At 37.9% G+C, this 21,799-nt stretch overlaps 1 protein-coding gene and 1 long non-coding RNA gene across 6 annotated transcripts in view; one reads left to right on the forward strand and one right to left on the reverse strand.

Annotated features, from left to right (window-relative positions):
* The window catches only part of cpeb4b (cytoplasmic polyadenylation element binding protein 4b), a 44,581-nt gene extending 22,782 nt beyond the window's left edge, over window positions 1-21,799 (forward strand). For 2 of the 4 annotated variants that reach the window (XM_089017827.1, XM_089017829.1), the window contains 7 exons: window positions 640-663; window positions 2,778-2,948; window positions 3,840-3,929; window positions 4,007-4,125; window positions 4,222-4,336; window positions 14,153-14,334; window positions 16,169-21,799. In XM_089017827.1, coding sequence (XP_088873953.1) covers window positions 640-663; window positions 2,778-2,948; window positions 3,840-3,929; window positions 4,007-4,125; window positions 4,222-4,336; window positions 14,153-14,334; window positions 16,169-16,396 — 929 coding nt within the window. In that variant the 3' untranslated portion in view covers window positions 16,397-21,799. The remainder of the gene's footprint in view (window positions 1-639; window positions 664-2,777; window positions 2,949-3,839; window positions 3,930-4,006; window positions 4,126-4,221; window positions 4,337-14,152; window positions 14,335-16,168) is intronic. The other 2 variants (XM_089017828.1, XM_089017831.1) reach the window with 1 other exon arrangement.
* Window positions 4,311-16,258, reverse strand: LOC148886444 (uncharacterized). 2 transcript variants are annotated; one of them, XR_016117969.1, is made up of 5 exons: window positions 16,119-16,258; window positions 16,008-16,051; window positions 5,680-5,800; window positions 4,513-4,552; window positions 4,311-4,431 (listed from the first exon to the last, which is right to left on the reverse strand). It is a non-coding gene; the product is annotated as an uncharacterized LOC148886444 (long non-coding RNA). The 2 variants fall into 2 exon arrangements; XR_016117968.1 differs by having other exon boundaries at window positions 4,513-5,800.

Raw genomic sequence — 21,799 nt, forward strand, 5'->3', positions numbered from 1 at the left:
GGTTTCACTTCTCCTTTAGTGATGGTGTGAGTATGAATGAGTGTCTGTCTGTGTTAGTGCCCCGTGATTGGTGACTCGTGTAGGGTGGAGTCCCAATTTAGCTGGGATAAACTCCAGCAACCCATTACCTTGAACGTAAACGGTGTAGAAATGGATGTTTGTCATATATCACAGCATAAGACCAGTGGAAAGTGCATGGACTGAAGGTTGAGATTTTTTACTTGCATAGTCACGCCTAGTGGCAATTTAGCATCGTTTTTGGAATGTGACAGTAAATAAAAAGCGCTCAGAAGCACAGGGAGAGCGAGTAAAACCTACAAGACTCGAATTTGTGACCTCTCGACTGTAAAGCATTACATGCTAACCACTCGTATTTCAACGATAATAAGTAGAATGTAATTGTGTTCGCAGTTGGTTTATTCGTTTGAATGCGATGAGACAAAATAATTTCAAATGTCCATTTGTGTAAATCCAGTCGCACACACAAACAACAATCGTGCTGCTTTAGTTCTATAGCTAACGGATAAATGACAATGGTGGGTAACATCCTTTGTACTCTCACACGACCACCTGGCATGCTTACTGATACAATGTATGTCCATCCTCTATAATCACCCTCTTCTTTGATTTCACATGCAGCCAGGAGTTATAGCAGGAGACGAGGTAACAACATAATCACGGAGCCATCCGCATAAAGTCCATGCTGTCCATCTCACTGTTCCTTTGTGACGTGATGCCATTTTGTTCTGCTTCTATTGGCTTTTGACTCAGCGCTCGGATCATTTTCCAGTGATCTGTCATCTGCATGACTCGCCAATTGTTATATAGTTTATGAGCTTATGTTTGCAATCTTACGTTGGACTGCTTAACACATTTATACGCACTTATGTTATGCAAGAATATTGCGCGTTAGCATTGAGATGAAATTCAATGAGGCACAGAAACAGACTGGAGCCCAGCTACACGGTTGAACACACGCACACACACCACAATGCAGTGCAGTGCATCCTGTAAGCTGTGGTAGAGCGAACTCCCTGGCATAAATCTTTATAAAGCAGCTCAGGGCAGGTTGTATTGGAGCAGGCCTAGGCAAGAGAGGGCTTAACCGCTCCAACACACCACACATGCACTCACGCAATCCCTCTGCCAAACTATATCGACTATACGGCAACGTGTGTGCATTTCGTGTGCATGCATGGTCAGTTGTGCCCAGTAAGGTAAGGTTGAGAAAGTACACAAAAAAAAGTCTTTTTCTTCATGGTGTTGCAGATTTTTCCACTTGTAAATACATTATTTGTGATTCTATATGGTTTCTATTTCAAAATATTTCACATGTCACAATGTTAGCTTGTTTAACTCATTTACTGCCAGACGGTGCGCAAAAATGTGTCCACTCCAGTGCCAGGGTCAAATTGCAGGACCCACAGAATATTGGTTTCAGGACTAAATGACTACATAAACATTCAATACAGTGTCACAAAACCTTAGACTCTGTTTTTTCATCGAAAAAAAGAGTTAATTCATAAATGATATGGGTCTGGAGTTATCTGAGCTTGAAATGTGGGCAGCTCTACAAAATACAATACAATACATACATATTGATTTGTACGGTGCTTTAACAACAGCTAAATCTGGAACAAAGCACTAACATGGAAGAAAGGGAAATGCTCCCCCCTTGTGGAAGGAAAAAAAGATTGCCAGAGGTCTGACCAGCGCGTTATCGACATTCCCCGCAAGAAGACCTGAAGAAATCGGGAATGGCGCTCCACGTCACATTTTTAAATCCCTGAAATAATTCGGGAATGGCAGAAAATGAGATTAAAAAAAGTTTTTTTTAACTCATTTTCATTGGTGGATTCCCCGCTCAACATTTATCATGACACACGGACGATTATAGTGAGCATTTTTAGGTTTTAATATCACGGGTGCCTTGCTAAAATCAACATGCGTTAGAATTGTGCAGTCGCGCTTCAAGCATGAGGAAATATTTGACTAAAAATGAAATCTGTAGAATTGCGAAATATGCATGTTTATCTTCAAGTACTGTATAAGTTGTGCATGACCGTCTAGAAGAGTGAAATGATAACAATATTGCCATTCATATACAGTACATCGATTGTATTCTGTAGCGAGCGAATACTGAGACAGTAAAATGCAAGATCATTGGACATTTAATGTTGACCAAAAATAAATCCAATAAGCTTTTCTCTCAATCATTAACCTTCATCCTATAGACATGCACACGTTTGCAAACAGCAAAGGGTATGTGAATATGATTAAATGAAAATGTAGGGGGTGGGGCTTATGGTACTGAAGACACCCGATAAAGTGAAGGAGTTAGCGTGCATTTGATGACAAAAGTTGGCCACAAAAATATATAAATGATCAACTAACTGAAATCTGATCATATTCTTCACATTTTTGCTACATGTTATTTATTTTCAAATACACTTAGAATTTTCTTTTAGTTGTCCCCTCATCAATTGGACGCCGATTGTGTTCGGCCAGTTCTGTTTAAAAAAAGTATTTACATGTTTATTATGTGTGTGTGTTGAGGGCGGGTATTTTAAGGCTTTTTTTTGTGGTCTATTTTGTAGATTGTCATTCTTGGGTCTGAAACGCTGTTCCCGTCGTGAGACTCTTTTTCCGAGGCACTGGCAGATGGTGGTGTTGATATTAAAGACACAGTTCCAAAGGATGCCAGATTAACAGCGTTACGGCCTGAGTGCTTTCCTCTGGAAATCAACCTTTGTCTTTCCCCTCCTCTTTTCTTCCAGGCCATTCTTCCCTCTTTCCTATGGAGGATGGTTTTCCTGATGACGAGCGTGGTGATCAGGGTCTGGCAGGCCTGGGCTCTCCACACTGCTTTCCTCACCAGAATGGCGAACGTGTAGAGCGCTACTCACGCAAGGTCTTTGTGGGAGGATTGCCCCCAGATATAGACGAAGGTACTACTGTTAAATAATAAGACTGAATAAAGATAATTAAAAAAGGTCAATATGAAACAATAGTACAACGATAACAAAACCTAAAAAACATTTGCTATAACATTTAAAAAAATACAAATGTACTTATTTTCCTTATTTTCACGTTTTTATAGTTTTCATCGTTGACAAGATTGATTGCTTTTCAAGTCAATTGACTTTTGTTGAATAATAATATTAATATAAATAATTATAATGATGTATATAAAGCATTATTATTATTATTATTATTATTATTATTATTATTATTATTATTATTATAACACAAAACCCCACTTTTTTCTTGCAAAATGATTACATTCTAAAAATGTACTTTTTTCACATAATTATTTTGGGACCAAAATTATGATTATTAATATATTCCAATTTAATTTGTGTCAATTTTTGTTCTTGTACGATTAACCAATTTACGCCGCGCTTGTTCATATAAATACAGAGATTCATTCTCAAATGCATGAATGTTGCTTCTTGCCACATTAATTATTGTTAATTCTATATAATTATATTATTGTTAATTGTATACTCCGTTTGAACCTATTTGATACTCTGATTTTATTTTATTTAGATTTTTTTTACAATTAATTTATCGGTGTTCATATGAACACAATCAGGGTAAATGGGTTAATTAGATTTTCTGGAATACTGTATTTGACTTTACCTTCAGATTTTATGACTTTTTTCTCTTAACAAATATAATGTCATATTTGCAGTAAGACAGTGCGGATGCTATTTTTTCTTATCAATCTGATGCCATTTTTTTAAATACATTTTTCAATAAATCACATGAATAGCCATCCTCTTTTTTTTAAAAAACAAAACATAAAGTCGATGCTTCCTTGTCACATTTTCTTCTAGATGAGATAACTGCCAGTTTCCGGCGTTTCGGACACCTGTTTGTCGACTGGCCTCATAAAGCCGAGAGCAAGTCTTACTTTCCTCCAAAAGGTCTGATGAGCTGACAGCAGTGGTCGGGCACACCACCGGGACGATGTGTGACTTAATGCGGTTCTTACTTGGCACAGGTTACGCCTTCCTGCTCTTCCAGGACGAGAGCTCTGTGCAGGCTCTGATCGACGCCTGCATTGAGGAAGACGGCAAGCTGTACCTGTGCGTCTCCAGTCCTACCATCAAAGACAAGCCGGTCAGTGGGTATTCTCTGCAAACATCCGCTGGCTTTTGCCATCGGATTTTCAACCTTATCAAAGTTGATGAGACTTGTTGACTTTATGCATGTCAGGTCCAAATCCGCCCGTGGAACTTGAACGACAGTGATTTTGTAATGGACGGATCCCAGCCTTTGGACCCAAGGAAAACAATTTTTGTTGGGGGTGTCCCTCGCCCACTTCGTGCAGGTAGGCTTGTGTGTCTCCCTGATCAAAACACACATTTTGTCCCGTCCTTCCCATTCGAGCTTCCTCCAATTGCAGTGTTGACACTTGTCTTGTTTCTGTCAGGTAAAACAAACAATGGCAGAATGTGTCTAGTTACGCGAATCAGCACATAATTGCACCAATTGGCCGATACGTACCTCTTTTCAGTTTGTTTGGTGTGTTTTGCGAGCAGTTTCCCTAAAAAAAGATCACTTGTGTAATTCACAAAAGGGTTAGAATTTAAAGGAGACTTGTCAATTGGTTTTGATCAGAGAAAACAATCTAATAATTCCAGGTTATATCTTGAAAATGGCACAAACACAAAAAAAAGTACCATTTCTTTTCACCTTTGTATGTGGTTTGCGGCCAAAACGGTTTCAAATTCAGATTCCAAGGAATTTTCACTCTTGTTAAACTTCATAATCTCATTGGCAATATGTTTTGTAACAAATATCATATTTTCCGGTGTATAAGGCACACCGAAAAGCCTTCATTTTCTTCCAAAGATGACCCTGCGCCTTCTACACTGGTGTGCCTTATGTGAAGTAATTTTAAGCCACAACAGGTCTCGCAACTCCTATCAGCAGCCAGTGACTCCATTGTAGAAGAAGTCATGCGTCACCCCAGCCTCTACTGCAGCACCTTATGATGTGGTATTTGGAAAACGTTTAAATATTTATTTATTTGGAAAACTTTTTTTTCATTCATTGAAGGTGCACCTTATACTCCGGTGTGCCTTATATATGGAAAACGTTTGAAATTACACCATTGCTTGTGGATGCACCTTATACTCTGGTTTGCCTTATACACTGGAAAATACTGTAAATAATATACCACAGGTTGATACAAACAAACAAACAAACAACCATGACTCCACCCGAGGGTTTCAGAATGTGCCGGAAAATTAAGGCTTAATGGGTGTGGTTACTTTGACGTTTTAGTGGCAAACGCGCACCACCAAGATGTGCATGTTTGAGCCGATCAGGACATCCGAGCCGGTCCGTAGATAAGAAAGTGAAAGTATCTTTGCACCCACTGTATCTCGAGATATTTATACTCTGGAAACTGTCAACTTAGCTCTCAAGATATGAACAGTCGCCCGTGTGGGATTCACGTTAATGGGTCGGCTGTACATGACATATTACAGCACAGGGATAATCTTGAACTACATTTTGCATGCATGTAGATTGGAGATTTTTATCATATGGACAGTGAAAAGAATGATAGCACTTAGCAATGAACGGGGGGGGTGCTTCTAATGCGGTGTCCAAAAAGGCTTTGCTGTGTGGTGCCATGCCATGTAGGCCTGGGTAGATATTACATACCTCCTTCCAACTGGTCAATTCATAATCATCATCGGGACGTGTCGTAGGTACATGCAAATGGCTCCTCACATCTTCTTGAATGCACCACCACGACCAGGGTTCTTCCCCCGCCCTCTCTCCTCTGCTAGCCATCAAAAAATCATTGACATGGGAGCTGTTTTCATCTCGAGTTGAACTGCACTCCCTGACAATTAACTTTCCGATCCACTCGTCACGTATACTTCATTCCTTGGGAAAGCCGTAGATATTTTTTGCCACTCCCTTCAGCGTTTGTGCAGCCAACTGGCACATGTGGAATTTACCGTTGTTGATGTGCGAAAGCACGCGGAGAGCGACTGAACATGGAAGAGACCACCAATGAAATTCCAACCGCGCTGGCCAAGTTTTTTCCCTTCCACAATGCCATCATTTCCCTTTTTCCATGTTAGTGCTTTGTTCCAGCTTCAGTTGTTGTTAAAGCGCTATATAAACCAATATGTATGTATTGCATTGTATTTTGGACAGCCACCCTCATTTCAAACTTAGACAACTACAGACTCATGTAATTTAGGAATTAACTATTTTTTCTGATGAAAGAAGAGACTAGGGTTTCTTGCGCTGCATTGAATGTTTATGTAGTCCTAAAACTCAATATTCAGTGGGTCCTGGAGTTTGAGCGAAAATGACAAAAACCCTGGCACTGGAGTGGACACATTTTTGCACGTCTGGCAGTGAATGAGTTAATAAGCGTTGTGAAGGGGTTCCAGAGGTATTAAGAAAAACATTCCGATCGTTGGTCTCTGACCTTTTAAGGGCATTTCCATCCATTTCAATGCAAATGTTAGAAATGGTGGCCACGGTCAGAGAACCAGTTTAACTCGTATCCCAAGGGACCAACTTATTGCCGGAAAGTATTCCCTGAGAAACTTTATCCTGTTATAATATGGCCACATATACTCATCGCGTGGTGTAAATTTGATCTAGTTGGCATTAAAAAGGTCCACAATGTAAATTGTCAGATACCCTTTTGAACTGCCAATGTGAAAGCTTAGGAGTCAAAGTATCTGAATATCGGATTCCAATTCTGAGCACCGCATTCTATGGTGTTGCAATGCAAACATAAGGCGCGGATGATGTGCAGATGCATCTGCAATCTGTCCTGCTTTCCCGTTTTAGCTCCCAACCAGTTTTGGTCGCGCTGTTCATGTTTAACTCTGCTTTGATCAGTGCGATCTCGCCGCTTTATCCCTGCTCATGTGTTCCGACATTTGCTTAATTGCTTTGCTGCCAGTCTTTGAAATGTCAGCTGTAAGCAAATGCTTGCTGGTGTTCAGACACGTGACACCATCACGTCGTGATAGGCTTGTGTTGGGGCGTAGCGCTCATACCCATTGTGCCGGAGTTGCTGAAATCATCAGCTTTCACCTTCACACCTCCCCTGCACTCTCTTTGGCAACCTTTGGAATATGAACTTGGGCGGTTTAATATTTTAATCCCGATTAGGTGTGCTTTTCTATGTGTGTGTGTTTTAGATTCCAATGCTGTATTTCTGTTAATGCCAGCGATCAAACAGCCATGCACTGATGGCTTTCTATTCGGCGTGTAAAAGCTTTCTTTTCATTTTTCCAAAATCCACTTTTTAATTTTCTTTAAATTATGTGTTTAATCCCAAAATCGGATGAACTAAGGTCTCAAAATGTCATGTTCTCTAGTCTTGTCAAGAAAAAAAATCTGTTAGCGTTTGTTTTTGTTGAGCGTTTTAGGGCACCTTGGAAGTGGCTATGAACCTATAAAAGCTTCATACTTATTAAAGTGTTTGTTTATTCTGTAATTTTCTATTATATGATTTACATTATCCTTCCTGATAAACGAGATCTTTTAAATTTTAGGGACATGGCCTTAAGAAGTTCTCAAGTTCAGATTTTTGACTTCCTGGAAGGTCTGGTGTGAAGACACCTGACCCAAACAATTTTGGGGGAATACTTGTTTGTATAGTGTTTCGGCCTAAATACGTTTTTTTTAAGGTGTTTTTGACCAGAAAACAAAACCCGACCATGTATGCCATTTGTAGCCCGAAAAAACGACCATGTATATTCAGGCATTTTGGGCAGGAAAAAACGACCATGTATAGTAAGGCATTTTGGGCCGAAAAAAAACAAAACAACCATGTATATAGTAAGGCGTTTTTGACCCGGAAAAAAACGACCAAGTATAGTCCGACGTAAAAGCTGGACCAAAACAAACATGCGTATCTACCTCTGAAGATGGAGGTTACTGATTCGCTGTGGCGACCCCTTGAAGGGAAAAGCCGAAAGGAAAAGAAGAAGAAGATAGTAAGATGTTTTTAGCCAGAAAAAAAACAACCATTTGTATAGTAAGGCATTTTGGGCCCCAAAAAAACCACCATGTATAGTAAGCCGTTTTTCGCCCACCAAAAAAACCACCATGTTTAGTAAGGCGTTTGTAGCCCCAAAAAACGACCATGTATATAGTAAGGCAATTTTGACCTAAAAAGAGAACCATATATAGTAAGGCATTTTTAGCTAAAAAAATGACCAGGAATAATAAACGTTTTTAGCCCAAGATAAAAAAAAACCACCATGTATACTAAGGTGTTTTTTGATATTTGGATTGTTACTTGTTCGCTCATTGACACCGTGCTTATGTAGTCAAGTGGTTAGTTTCTCTGCATGCATCTGAAGAGATGCAGTGTTCAAATCCAGGTCTCGGGCCATCGTCTGCAGGTTTTTCTTATCAAGCGTTTTTGCATGACCAGTTTTAGCCTTGTTGGATTGTTACTTATGTGCATGCCAATGTCACACCACTGTGGTCCAATGGTTTGGGAATCAGTTTGACAGTGGAGAGGTGAAGGGTTCAAATGCAGGTCTAGGCATCTCTCTCCATGTTTTGAGAATATAGTACAACTTTTTCTCTTAACGTTTGCTGGGAAAAAAAAGACCATGCATTGGAAGGCGTTTTCCGGGTCTCGGTATTCCTCTCTGGAGCTGTCACGTCAAGGTTTTTCGTCCAATGATGTATATGAAGACCTTTTTTGGTTATTACCGACAAGTTCACTGTGGTCAACTGGTTTCTTTGTCGGCTGACCCCCACAAAGGTGCCGTGTTCGAATCCAGGTCTCAGCCATCATCTGTAAGGATTATATTTCATGCTATTTTCTTTTTAATGACCATGTATGTCAGGATCTTTTTGGGTTGTTACTTATGAAAATAATGCAATGATACCGTGGTCTGATGGTTAGACAGTCAGATTAGCTATGGGAAGGTGCAGGGTTCAAAGCCAGGACTTGGCAGTAATGTGCAGTTTGCAGATGTGTTTTTGAAAGACAAGGTTTGTGATGGCCTTTACTTGTAAGCTTGGAAACAGACCGCCACTGTCATCCACTGCTTATGGCTTCATTTTAGGAGTAAGATGAAATCAAAAATACAATAAATAGTAAAGCGTTTTTAGCCCGACAAAAACAACCTTGTATAGTAAGGCATTTTTAGCCCTAAAAAATGACCATGCATAGTAAGGCGTTTTTGACGCGAAAATAAGACCATGTATAGTAAGGCATATTTAGCCTTAAAAAATGACCATGTATAGTAAGGCATTTTTAGCCCGAAAAAACGACCTTGTATAGTAAGCCATTTTTTAGCCCTAAAAAAAAGACCATGTATAGTAAGGCATTTTTAGCCCTAAAAATGACCATGTCTAGTAAGGCGTTTTTGACGCAAAACATGACCATTTATATAGTAAGCCGTTTTTTAAGCAAAAAAACGACCATGTATAGTAAGGCATTTTTAGCTCTAAAAATGACCATGTAGAGTAAGGCATTTTTAGCCCTAAAAAATGACCATGTATTGTAAGGCGTTTTTGACGCGAAAATACGACCATGTATAGTAAGGCATTTTTAGCCCGAAAAAACGACCTTGTATAGTAAGCCATTTTTTAGCCCTAAAAAAAATATAGTAAGGCATTTTTAGCCCTAAAAAATGACCATGTATAGTAAGGCATTTTTAGCCCTAAAAAAATGACCATGTATAGTAAGGCGTTTTTGACACAAAAAAACGACCATGTATAGTAAGGCATTTTTAGCCCTGAAAAATCACCATGTATAGTAAGGCATTTTTAGCCCGAAAAAAACGACCTTGTATAGTAAGCCATTTTTTAGCCCTAAAAAAAATATAGTAAGGCATTTTTAGCCCTAAAAATGACCATGTATAGTAAGGCATTTTTAGCCCTAAAAAATGACCATGTATAGTAAGGCATTTTTAGCCCTAAAAAAATGACCATGTATCGTAAGGCGTTTTTGACACAAAAAAAACGACCATGTATAGTAAGCCGTTTTTTAAGCAAAAAAACGACCATGTATAGTAAGGCATTTTTAGCTCTAAAAATGACCATGTATAGTAAGGCATTTTTAGCCCTAAAAAATGACCATGTATAGTAAGGCATTTTTAGCCCTAAAAAAATGACCATGTATCGTAAGGCGTTTTTGACACAAAAAAACGACCATGTATAGTAAGGCATTTTTAGCCCTGAAAAATCACCATGTATAGTAAGGCATTTTTAGCCCGAAAAAACGACCTTGTATAGTAAGCCATTTTTTAGCCCTAAAAAAATGACCATGTATATAGTAAGGCGTTTTTTATGCAAAAAAACAACCATGTATAGTAAGGCATTTTTGACGCGAAAATACGACCATGTATAGTAAGGCATTTTTAGCCCTAAAAAAATGACCATGTATAGTAAGGCATTTTTAGCCCTAAAAAATGACCATGTATAGTAAGGCATTTTTAGCCCTGAAAAATCACCATGTATAGTAAGGCATTTTTAGCCCGAAAAAACGACCTTGTATAGTAAGCCATTTTTTAGCCCTAAAAAAAAGACCATGTATAGTAAGGCATTTTTAGCCCTAAAAAAATGACCATGTATAGTAAGGCATTTTTAGCCCTAAAAAATGACCATGTATAGTAAGGCATTTTTAGCCCTAAAAAAATCACCATGTATAGTAAGGCATTTTTAGCCCGAAAAAACGACCTTGTATAGTAAGCCATTTTTTAGCCCTAAAAAAAATATAGTAAGGCATTTTTAGCCCTAAAAATGACCATGTATAGTAAGGCATTTTTAGCCCGAAAAACGACCTTGTATAGTAAGCCATTTTTTAGCCCTAAAAAAAAGACCATGTATAGTAAGGCATTTTTAGCCCTAAAAATGACCATGTATAGTAAGGCGTTTTTGACGCAAAACATGACCATTTATATAGTAAGCCGTTTTTTAAGCAAAAAAACGACCATGTATAGTAAGGCATTTTTAGCCCTAAAAAAAATGACCATGTATAGTAAGGCGTTTTTGACACAAAAAAAACGACCATGTATAGTAAGGCATTTTTAGCCCTGAAAAATCACCATGTATAGTAAGGCATTTTTAGCCCGAAAAAACGACCTTGTATAGTAAGCCATTTTTTAGCCCTAAAAAATGACCATGTATATAGTAAGGCGTTTTTTATGCAAAAAAACAACCATGTATAGTAAGGCATTTTTGACGCAAAAAAAAACGACCATGTAAGGCGTTTTTGACGCGAAAATACGACCATGTATAGTAAGGCATTTTTAGCCCTAAAAAAATGACCATGTATAGTAAGGCATTTTTAGCCCGAAAAAAAATGACCATGTATAGTAAGGCATTTTTAGCCCTGAAAAATCACCATGTATAGTAAGGCATTTTTAGCCCGAAAAAACGACCTTGTATAGTAAGCCATTTTTTAGCCCTAAAAAACAGACCATGTATAGTAAGGCAGTTTTAGCCCTAAAAAAATGACCATGTATAGTAAGGCGTTTTTGACGCAAAACATGACCATGTATATAGTAAGCCATTTTTTAGCCCTAAAAAACAGACCATGTATAGTAAGGCAGTTTTAGCCCTAAAAAAATGACCATGTATAGTAAGGCGTTTTTGACGCAAAACATGACCATGTATATAGTAAGGCGTTTTTGACACAAAAAAACGACCATCTATATATAGTAAGGGATTTTTAGCCCTAAAAAAATGACCATGTATATAGTAAGGCGTTTTTGATGCAAAAAAACGACCATGTATAGTAAGCCATTTTGAGCTTTAAAAAAATGACCATGTATAGTAAGGCATTTTTGACGCAAAAAAACGACCATGTATTGTAAGGCGTTTTTGACGCGAAAATACGACCATGTATAGTCAGGCATTTTAGCCCTAAAAAATGACCATATAGTAAGGCATTTTTAGCCCTAAAAAATGACCATGTATAGTAAGGTGTTTTTGACGCAAAAAATGACCATGTATATAGTAAGCCGTTTTTGACGCAAAAAAACCACCATGTATAGTAAGGCGTTTTTGACGCAAAAATACGGGCATGTATAGTAAGGCGTTTTTTGATGCAAAAAAACGACCATGTACAGTAAGATATTTTTAGCCTTAAAAATGACTATGTATAGTAAGGCGTTTTTGACGCAAAAAAATGACCATGTATAGTAAGACATTGTTAGCCTAAGAAATGACCATGTATAGTCCGACGTTTTTGATGCAAAAAAACAATCATGTACAGGAAGGCATTTTTAGCCCTAAAAAATGACCATGTAAAGTAAGGTGTTTTTGACGCAAAACGACCATGTATAGTAAGGCATTTTTAGCCCTAAAAAATGACCATGTATAGTAAGGCATTTTTAGCCCTGAAAAATCACCATGTATAGTAAGGCATTTTTAGCCCGAAAAAACGACCTTGTATAGTAAGCCATTTTTTAGCCCTAAAAAACAGACCATGTATAGTAAGGGAGTTTTAGCCCTAAAAAAATGACCATGTATAGTAAGGCGTTTTTGACGCAAAACATGACCATGTATATAGTAAGGCGTTTTTGACACAAAAAAACGACCATCTATATATAGTAAGGGATTTTTAGCCCTAAAAAAATGACCATGTATATAGTAAGGCGTTTTTGATGCAAAAAAACGACCATGTATAGTAAGCCATTTTGAGCTTTAAAAAAATGACCATGTATAGTAAGGCATTTTTGACGCAAAAAAACGACCATGTATAGTCAGGCATTTTAGCCCTAAAAAATGACCATATAGTAAGGCATTTTTAGCCCTAAAAAATGACCATGTATAGTAAGGCATTTTTGACGCAAAAAAATGACCATGTATATAGTAAGGCGTTTTTGACGCAAAAAAAACACCATGTATAGTAAGGCGTTTTTGACGCAAAAATACGGGCATGTATAGTAAGGCGTTTTTTGATGCAAAAAAAACGACCATGTACAGTAAGATATTTTTAGCCTTAAAAAATGACTATGTATAGTAAGGCGTTTTTGATGCAAAAAAATGACCATGTATAGTAAGACATTGTTAGCCTAAGAAATGACCATGTATAGTCCGACGTTTTTGATGCAAAAAACAATCATGTACAGGAAGGCATTTTTAGCCCTAAAAAATGACCATGTAAAGTAAGGCGTTTTTGACGCAAAACGACCATGTATAGTAAGGCATTTTTAGCCCTAAAAATGACCATGTAGTAAGGTATTTTTAGCCCTAAAAAACGACCATGTATATATATTAAAGCATTTTTATTCCTAAAAACACTACCATGTATAGGAACGAGTTTTTGACGCAAAAAAACGACCATGTACAGTAAGGTATTTTTAGCCTTAAAAAATGACTATGTATAGTAAGGCGTTTTTGACGCAAAAAAAGACCATGTATAGTAAGGCTTTTTTGACGCAAAAAACAATGTCTAGTAAGGCATTTTTAGCCTAAAAATGACCATGTATAGTCAGACGTTTTTGATGCAAAAAAAACGACCATGTGTACATGGTCGTTTTTTTGTGTCAATGCATTTTTAGCCCTAAAAAATGACCATGTTTAGTCAGGCGTTTTTAGCCAAAAAAAAACAAAAACAAAAAAAACAGCCATGTATAGTAAGGCGTTTTTAGCTAAAAAAAAAATGCCCCCCCAAAATAAATAAAACCGATCATATACAGTATCTTTTTTAGACCCCAAAAATTACCATGTATTTATTGTCAGGCATAAAAAAATGGCCATGCATCACTACAATAGATCTTTGAAAAAAATGGCCATGCATATTAAAGCATTGTTTTCTGAAAAAAATGACAATGTACGTTTCACAAGGGAAAAAAAACAATCATCTACAGCAGTTCTCCAGCCTGGATTCATTTTATGCACAATTTCTTAAAAAAAAAGAAATTGTACTTTTTTCATTGTTTTTTTTCATCCTTTAATAAATGCTTTCTTTTTATGCCTCAAATTTTCTCGCTGAGAAAGATCTTCAAATTATTCCACTGTTGAATTCAACCCCCAAAAAATCATGGTTTATTTCATGTTTTTATTTAATTGTGGTATTTATATATTTTACTTTGGATTTTTCAATGTTGCTTCACAGTTATTAACTCTATATCATCGCCACCATGTTGATTTTGTTCTTCATGCGTGCGTCTTTTGTTTGCAGTGGAACTGGCCATGATCATGGACCGCCTGTACGGCGGCGTCTGCTACGCCGGCATCGACACGGATCCCGAGCTGAAGTACCCGAAAGGAGCTGGGCGGGTCGCCTTCTCTAATCAGCAGAGTTACATTGCTGCTATCAGTGCTCGCTTTGTGCAGCTGCAGCATGGAGAAATCGATAAACGGGTTTGTGGAAACAAAAGTGATCTCGTCTCACATTTCTTCAGAATTTGTTATGCACCAACTCGGGTCTTATTCGGAAAGCGTTATTTAGCGACCAGTGAGGAAATGGCTGATGGAAATTGATTTACCAAGTTGACAACTTTTTGAAATGAAGACAAAGCCATGATTTTGTCTGAATAGCAACAGGTAAATAGTTACACGACTTAACTCATTCACTGCCATTCACAAACTTATTCGGGAACTGAAAATATAACGTAGAGTGAGCATTCCCCAATTTGTTTGGGCTTAGTTTTTTCCTGTTTGGGTGCCGATAAAGCCCTGGCCATGGACTCTGGCAATGTTTTGTTATCTTTTCCACAAGGGGGTAGCGTTTCCCTTTTTATCACATTAGCGCTTTGTTCCAGCTTCAGCTGTTGTTAAAGCGCTATATGTATGTATTGCATTGTATTTTCGACAGCCGCCCTCATTTCAAGCTCACATAACTCCCCATATAATTTAGGAATTTACTTTTTTTCTCATGAAAGAAGACAGTTTAAGGTTTCTTATGCTGCACTGAATGTTTATTTCGTCCTAAAACTCAATATTCTGTGTGTCCTGGAATTCAATTGACAATGACAAAAACCCTGGCACTGGAGTGGACACATTTCTTGCACATTGTCCAATGAGTTAATATTACGCTTAGGCGGGGAGGGGGGTTATTTACTTAAATAAGCCTTTGGAAAAAAAAACAATGTTTTAAAGGACGACCAACGCCTCCGGACAAGTTGTGTCCATAATTTGTAAAATCACTTCAAATGACTTCTACTGAGCGTATTTTACAAAGATTCCACCGCATATAGCTATATTTTACGTTTTAAGACTCGCGCTGAATATTCAGGAAGTCTTGTTTTCGAGTTGGTGACGATTCCTGACGTGACGTCACGTGACCGAGAAAGCGACACACAATGCATTTTGGGTACTTTGTTTGGTCTGAAAACTTCTTGTTGAGCCGTGTTGATGGTGAAATTAGAAGGAAAACACATAAATAACACCATGGTGAATCGTTGTGTGTTTCACCAAGACTACCATTTGATACTCGTTGACACAAATTCCCAACAGACAAATCAGACCATTTCCAAAGGAGCTTAGGGGCCATCTTGTGCATTTTCTGGGACGCTACATTGACGGTTCGCATTGATACGGAATAAATTCTTTAATCGATTGCAAACATGTATGCTTTCCTCTTCAGAACTATTTGAATCATATTCAAAACTAGATGAGTAACAAGAAAGCATCTTCTCCGAATTTGAACCCATTGTTTTGATTGTCAAGCAAGGCAAGACGTCTTGGCGTGACGTCACAAACTGGGGGCGTGACCTTCTGAAACTTACCATCTCCGAGGTCATTTTGAAGTAGTTTTGGGAGACTTTAAGTCATTTTTATTGGTGTTTTGCATTTGACTAAAAATATCAGCCTGCGTGTTTTGGGTATTTTAGATGCGATAAAACGTTTTTCTGATGTCAGTTAGGTAACAAAAAATGGTGTCGGTTGTCCTTTAAGATTACATGCAAATATTTTGAAGTTCAAAAATAGAAAGAACTGAACACTATTTAGGCCGTAATTCTTGATTTTACCACAAGGGGGAGCACACATAGCAATACATAGTGTACTTGTACTACAGTTTGAAAAGCACTTACCTCCCAGTGGGAGGTCATGATTTTGTTTGTATCACCAAGCCATCCTGCAGAAGAGAATATGTTAATTTGTTGTCAATAAATCAGAATTTTTGTTCTCATTGAATATTTTACCGATTAAAGCTGGCAGGACATTTTTAATGCCTTTCCGTCCTCCGCCGCAGGTGGAAGTGAAGCCATACGTGCTGGACGACCAGCTGTGCGACGAGTGCCAGGGGACTCGCTGCGGCGGCAAGTTTGCGCCGTTCTTCTGCGCCAACGTCACTTGCCTGCAGTACTACTGCGAATACTGCTGGGCGGCCATCCACTCGCGCGCCGGACGTGAGTTCCACAAGCCGCTGGTCAAGGAGGGCGGCGACCGGCCACGTCACATCTCGTTCCGCTGGAATTGAGCGGCAACGATGGCGGGCCTGGCACGGAGGGGGGGGTGAGCAGGATGGCAAGGTAGTGCAGGAGTCGCAAAATCATTTAATGAATAAATGCACTTTTCTGTTGCTGGTTCCTTTTAGCTCAACATTTTTTTTAGTTAATATTTATATTTTCACAAGAGAAAACAGGATTTATATCAAGTATGTCCAGCAAGGAAAAAAAAGTGTAACGTTTGTTTTATTTTTTTGAAATGAAACGATTGTTCCAAAAAAGACTAAACAACAAAAAAAAAGAATATATAGGAAAGTTGAAGTGTGATTTGGCACGCTGCTCTTCAATCGGGATGCTTTCCTTCACGTGTTATTTTTTTATTATCATAAGAGGCCCTCCCCAACAAATCCTGATTTGACATTTTTCGATTGTTTTGTAGCAGAGCTCGTTTTTACATTTATTTTCCCAATGCGAGGCTTATGAGTAAATGTTGAATTGAAGAAGGAAAAAAAAGGTGTTGCTGAAGAAGAGTGCACTTATTTCATTATTCTAGAATATACCACCAGTATACCCTTAGTTGATAACCAAAGCTGTTATAATAGCTAGCGGCACAGGATAAGAGAAGCCCTGAAAGCCAAACACAGTCTCTTTCTCTTTCTCTCTCTTTCTCTCAGAAAAAAAAAAAACGATCTCAACACATAATTTCGATCTCCATCTTGACATGCAAAAACTAATACCTCAAACTCAGCTGCTAATGTGCCGGATGCAGTTAAAAAAAAAAGAAAAGACAAAACAGCAAGTCACCAACGCCTGCCCCCGTCCGTGTTGTTCTGTTTTTCCGGGCGGAGCTACGATGTTACTCGCACACTTTTTGTACTCGCTAGCTTCGTCGTCACCTTTTTATTTTTCTAACGGAAACCTAACGCGGTCGTGCGCAGTAGTGCATTATGGGAATGTATGGCAATGTGTGGCTCCGGGCCCCCCCTTTTCCTTCTCATTCGTTTTTAACCCGTCAATACCAGTCACATCTGGAAAATAAAAAGAAAGCAGCCTTTTATTCCCTGTTTGTACGGGGCTGCCACCTAATTAAGAACGATACAATATAACGCAATACATATTGATTTATACAGCGCTTTAAAAACAGCTGAAACTGATGAAAGTGCTTAACATCATATATGAACTACTATCATACAGGAATTTAAGGAAATTATCTTACCATGGCATTGTTAAAAAGAACAAAAAACATGACTCTATTTTACATCCGAGCCGTTCAAATATGGCCTCCATCTTCCCTCCCCCCTATCGAGCAAAGCTAATCCGACACAGCATCTATGTGTTTTAGAAGCATAACTGAAGATATTCTATACTATATTCACACTTAAAGGACAACCGACACCTCTGGACAAGTTGTGTCCATAATTTGTAAAATCACTTCAAATGACTTCTACTGAGCGTATTTTACAAAGATTCCACCACATATAGCTATATTTTACGTTTTAAGACTCGCGCTGCATATACAGGAAGTCTTGTTTTCGAGTTGATGACGATCCCCACGTGACGTCACTGAAGGAACACCCCTGACCGAGAAAGCGACACAATGCATTGTGGGTACTATGTTTGGTCTAAAAACTTCCTGTTGATCCGTGTTGATGGCGAATTTAGAAGGAAAACACATAAATAACGCAATGGTGAATCGTTGTGTGTTGCACCAAGACTACTATTTGATACTAGTTGACACAAATTCCCAGCAGACAAATCAGCCCATTTCCAATGGAATTTGGGCGCCATCTGCATTTTCTGGGTGCTACATTGCTGTCATTGACGGCTCGAATTGATAAATGGGGGGACTCCTTTAATCGATTGCAAACATTTATGCTTTCCTCTTCAGAACTATCTGAATGATATTCATAACTGGATGACTAACAAGAAAGCATCTTCTCCAAATCTAAAGCCATTGTTTTGATTCTCGAGCAAGGCAAGACTTCTTAGTGTGACATCACAAACAAGGGGGCGGGACCTTCTGAAATTCGCTCTCCCAAGGTCATTTTGAAGTAGTTTAGGGACACTAAGTCATTTTTATTGGTGTTTTGCATTTGACTAAAAATATCAGCCTGCGTGTTTTGGGTATTTTAGATGCTATAAAACGTTTTTCTGATGTCAGTTAGGAAACAAAAAAATGGTGTCGGTTGTCCTTTAAGGAGCTGCCCCGCCCCCCACCCCAGCCCCTTCCTTCCTATTGGGGAACCAAAGATGGCCGCACATTAGCGCGTCGCACTGTTAACTCAATTCCTGCATAAAAGCCCCCACCTTCAACCACTGAAGGATTCCAGAGAACCAAAGATTGGCCTTAAAAAATGTTAGCAGTGCAGTAAAACTCCCATTGGTTGTAAACGACGACTATATATAGCCCCGCCCCCTAAAAAATAAATGAAAGTGCATATTCACGCAGTGGAAGTGAGAGTTTTGGACAAAATCCTCCCCATTTTAGCCAAGGAGTAGTGCAGAGAAAACTTGATTTTGCTTGTGAGGGAGAATCCTCATCTGGCTTTTTGCACCCGGGACATTTTCAAACACTTTGTGAAGAATTTGCTGTTCAAAATGAGATGATGAGAAAATTATTTTATACGTGGCCTGCTGATTTTTTGGAACAGTGTTTTCTAGCCTAAATTATTTTGTCATGCACATATAAGCATTTATTATGCACTACTTTTCTAAATATCTTTTTTTCCCCTTCTTTTTATTTCCGGCAGTCATTTTAGGCACATTTTTCACAACGATGGGGAACTCCTTTTTGCAATACCTCAATTTTTTCACATTGTGAAAGGTAGCTTTTGTACTTTTGTTACTGAGAGATCTGCATATATGGAAATGTTCATTTTAAAGAAGAAGAGGGGAAAAAAACAAGAGCGGAGTGATTTCAAAATATATATTATTTTCAATTATGCTTTTTATACATTTCAGTGCTGACGATTCTTTCCAACTATACGTGCGACGTCGCATTTGCAGAAGAGAGACCAAAGTGTATCCGCTCTCTTGGTCTTCTTAGCTTTTCCTCCACTTGATGTTTCCACTCAGTGATTCTAATAGCATGACGAGAAATCATTTAAAAAGACAAAAAAAAAAAAAAAAGTTGTTGTCTTAAAACTCGTTAAAAATTACCTTTCCTCTCCATACTCACCTTATTTCCTCAAATCGTGGCCGCTCCTTTTCCTCTTCCATTTGAACTCTGTTGATAACCAAAACAGCAGCACCTACCAAGGCTTATAAACAAGCTCCGATGTGGGTCAAAAATGTTCTAAAAAAATGCCGCGGGGATGCTCGCGGTTAAAGAAATAGATGCCAACCCAATTTTCAAATTTCCAAGGAAAGCCTGTTTTAACTCGTTCACTGCCAGATTATGTGCAGAAACGTTTCCACTCTATTGCCAGGGTTTTTGTCATTTTCACTCAAATCGCAGGACCCAAAGAATATTGAGTTTTAGGACAAGATAAACATTCAATGCAGTGTAAGAAATTTTCACCTCTCATCAGAAAATAAGTTAATTCCTAACATATATGGGTCTGGAGTTATCTGATCTTGAAATGGGGGTGGCTGTACAAAATACAATACAATACATATTGATTTATACATATTTAGCTCTTTAACAACAGCTGAAGCTGGAACAAAGCGCCAACATGGACAAAAAGCAAATGCTGCCCCCTTGTGGAAGAGAAAAACATTGCCATGGGGTCTGACCAGCACTTTATCGGCACCCAAGCATAAAAAAACCAACATCCGAACAAATTTGGGAATGGCAGTGATTGAGTTAATCAACAAACTCCTCATTTGATGGCTACCCAAAAAAAAAAACCCAAAATATGATTTTGTGCCTTCCCAAATCTAATCTTCCACCTAATAACAATTGATTAAATATCCCCAGCCGATTAGATGCCTTCCCTACAATCGGAAGTTACGGAGGAGGGACATTTTTTTGGCCACTAGTTGAGGAAATCTGGAGGAATGCAAAAAAATAAAATAAAAAGAAGGTTGGACACTTAATGCTGAAACTCGTATCACAAGAATGGATGTTTGGTGTTTAGATATTTTAATATTTGAAGAAAAAAAAACAACTATAAATAGATATATATATACATAGTATCTATATTCTTGAACTTGCCAACTAGCACCTATCGTAATCCTTAGCATGCATGATGAAAAAAAAGTGCGGAAATGAGGCGAATTAGCTCGAAAATTAACTGTCGTGGTGTGCACCAAATGTTTCTGGACGATCGTGTAACGGAGAACCCCGACCTCAAGCCTTCCCTTCTGCCCTCCCTCTCTCACATATTGGCAGACCTCAGCGGGGATGCGCGTAACTCAAAAGCGAATAAGCGAGCGTGAACGAGGGGAACAAGACTCGAGCAACCTTTCTAGAACACTGTCGAAAAAAAAACCCGATTTAAATAAAATACAAACAAAACGTGAAGACTTGACCTACGCGGAGGAAGGGGAGCTTAAAGACTTGAATGTGGTGAAAAAGAAAAGAATTAAAAAATGTTGCAAGTTAACTTTCAAGTTGTTATGTGCAATACTTCTTTTGAACCTTTTTCCAGAAGAAAGACTCTTTGCAATGTAATTCTTTCAAATGCCATTTTTAATTATTGCAGACATTTAATTAAAGATGTTAATATGTTTTTTCACAGTCATTTTCTACTGTTTAATGTAATCCTTTTCATGCTGGTGTTTGTAAGAAAAAAAGAGAGAAATGAAATCCAACTATTTGTACTAATATAAATGATTGAAGTTATTTTTAAAACATAAAAAAAAGGTTTTTTGTGCTCATTTGCTTATTTTATTGGTTTATTTTAAGCTACTGTGATTGATTGCATTGTAATTACTAGGTCAACAATGTATTTAGCTGTTTATTGGTATATTTTTAATTGGAATGTATAATTGATTTTTATAATTTTGATCAGATTTTTGTTATATTTTTGAGGTGAAGCTTTTAATATGTTAAAGTGTCTAGTTTTTACTAATTGCTATATTGTGCTCCACAATATATGGTTCACATTTTCTGAAGGAAAATAAATATTTAAATATTTGTCTGTTAATGTTACTTATTGGCAAGATTTCAATAGTTTTTAACTGTGTATGGGAAGGTTTGTTGTATTTATTAATAGCATTTTTTACTCCAGATATCACCTTAATTTTTATTGTCATTTCACTTTATAAGTTCCTATTTTTGTATTTTCCTTTCTAATGATTAAGTTATGTAATACGAATACGTATGTCCATATTTCTAGGAGTTGGTCTGTAGAAGTGCTAGTGAAACGAAAAAAAAAGAAAAATCTGTTATTTAATTGTTTGCGGCCAACTATTTATATAACAGTATGCATAATTTTTCAATATTTGTAATGTGAAATGTTGAATGAAATAAATCTTAACTGTGATGAATA

This window comes from Hippocampus bargibanti, linkage group LG16, assembly GCF_051943395.1.
Source record: "Hippocampus bargibanti isolate YZ-2025 linkage group LG16, ASM5194339v1, whole genome shotgun sequence".
NCBI lineage: Eukaryota > Metazoa > Chordata > Actinopteri > Syngnathiformes > Syngnathidae > Hippocampus > Hippocampus bargibanti.